Genomic DNA, 1,760 nt, shown 5'->3' on the forward strand with positions numbered 1-1,760 from the left:
ATATCAGCCACTTCTTCTATTTGTCTGTGGTATACGCCGTGCAGCGGCTTGTCCCTCCATGATGGTTCTCCTTTCTTGTCCTCACTTTCGGTTTTCTCCTGCCTGAGGTATTCACCAATCCATTTGTCTTTGGGGGCCATCTTTCTAATGTACTCCTGGATCTTAGTTGTTTCATCCTGGACAGTGGTCTTGACACTCACTAGCCCTCGGCCTCCCTCGCTACGCTTGGTGTACTGTCTCAGAGTGCTGGATTTGGGGTGGAACCCTCCATGCATTGTGAGGAGCTTTCTCGTCTTGATGTCAGTAGCCTCTGTCTCCTCCTTTGGCCAGTTTATTATATATAAATATATATATATATATATATATATATATATATATATATATATATATATATATATATATAAAATAAAGTATAATCAACCAAAAGTTTTGTGAACCCCATGCAGTACCTCCACGGACCCACTAGGGGTCCCTAAATTTTAGGGAACAAATAACGTCAAATTACAAACAAATGATTATCTGATCAAATTGGTGCTTTTTTGTAGAGTTCAATTGTTTGCCGTTCTCCACAAATGTTTTCTGTATTTACTTTTAATTCAATTTAAAACAATTAATTTGTTTAATACTTATACCTGATCGACTCTCACTCGATGTAAACGGTGACGGTAATCTTCTCATTACCGCCACCTGCTGGACTGAAAGTGTAGTGCAGCTTCTCTTAGAAGCTTCAGGGTTATGAGAAAATGTCTCGGATATATCCCTGGGATTTCTATTAGCCAAATAATATAGTTCCTGTGTGGAGGATCAGCTTTACCATATTTAAAAATGAATAAGTGCACGTTAAATAAGTAAGCATACAATTAACTGCCCCCAAACATACCCAAATTTATTTGTTAATAGTATTCTGGGTGCAATTAATTGTAAGCTTATTTATTTATTTAGTATTTATTTATATAAAAGCTGGTCCTCCTCCTCTTTTTTTTTTTTTTTTAAATGAGCTGCAAAGCTCCTGGCTTTATCCCGGTAATGGGAAACAGCGCCCTCTGCTGGTAGAATGTTGGATTAATGTTGGTCCTCCTTAAAAATAACAAACATGGCGTTTCTTTTTTCCGTGTTGGTGGGGTGAAGTGTGACGTCCGGGCCCCGCCCTGCATGAGCCAATGTTATCAGCTTCAAGTGTGCCACGGAGGGACCGAAGCTGTCAAAAGTCCACAGACATGATGAACTCCTGAGTCCAACGGTCACCGTCGCGTGCCTGGTCCTTTGATGTCTGCCGCGCCGCATTTCTACACAGCAGCTAGTCTGCAGGAGGACCTGGAAGTGTGCGGCAGCCAAACTGCGTCTGTGCTGATTTAAAAAAGAAAACAAACTGAAGTGAGGTCCGGGGGGAACAGCAAGCATGTCCGAACCGAGTAGATTTGTGAGTCCGTTTCACAGACCGCAGTTTGTTGCTGCTGCGGCTCCGGCGGGGAAAGCCAAACTAACGCATCCGGGGAAGGCTATTCTGGCAGGTAAGGAAGAGGAGGCAGCTCCTGCTGTCACCTCCTTTAAACAACTTTACTCACCCGCAATGTGCTCATCTATGGAAATACATATTTGGGTTTTTACCTATCAGTGGCGGATCTAGACCAAATGTACCAGGGGGCCAGGAGGGGGCCAGGGTGTTTTCATGGGGGCCCAGAAAAGCATGAAATAAAAAAACAGGGCAAGAGATTCTAATATATTAACTATGGCTGAGTATTAGAACTAGGCTATATATA

General features: G+C 42.5%; 1 protein-coding gene across 1 annotated transcript in view; it reads left to right on the plus strand.

Annotated features, from left to right (window-relative positions):
* Nucleotides 1-1,148: 1,148 nt before the first annotated feature.
* Nucleotides 1,149-1,760, plus strand: part of LOC107086057 (tricarboxylate transport protein, mitochondrial) — a 24,970-nt gene continuing 24,358 nt past the window's right edge. Inside the window, exon 1 of the mRNA XM_015376796.1 lies at nucleotides 1,149-1,511. Coding sequence (XP_015232282.1) covers nucleotides 1,400-1,511 — 112 coding nt within the window. The 5' untranslated portion in view covers nucleotides 1,149-1,399. The remainder of the gene's footprint in view (nucleotides 1,512-1,760) is intronic.

The sequence above is a fragment of the Cyprinodon variegatus genome, unplaced genomic scaffold (assembly GCF_000732505.1).
Source record: "Cyprinodon variegatus isolate N-32 unplaced genomic scaffold, C_variegatus-1.0 Scaffold142, whole genome shotgun sequence".
In the NCBI taxonomy this organism is placed as follows: domain Eukaryota; kingdom Metazoa; phylum Chordata; class Actinopteri; order Cyprinodontiformes; family Cyprinodontidae; genus Cyprinodon; species Cyprinodon variegatus.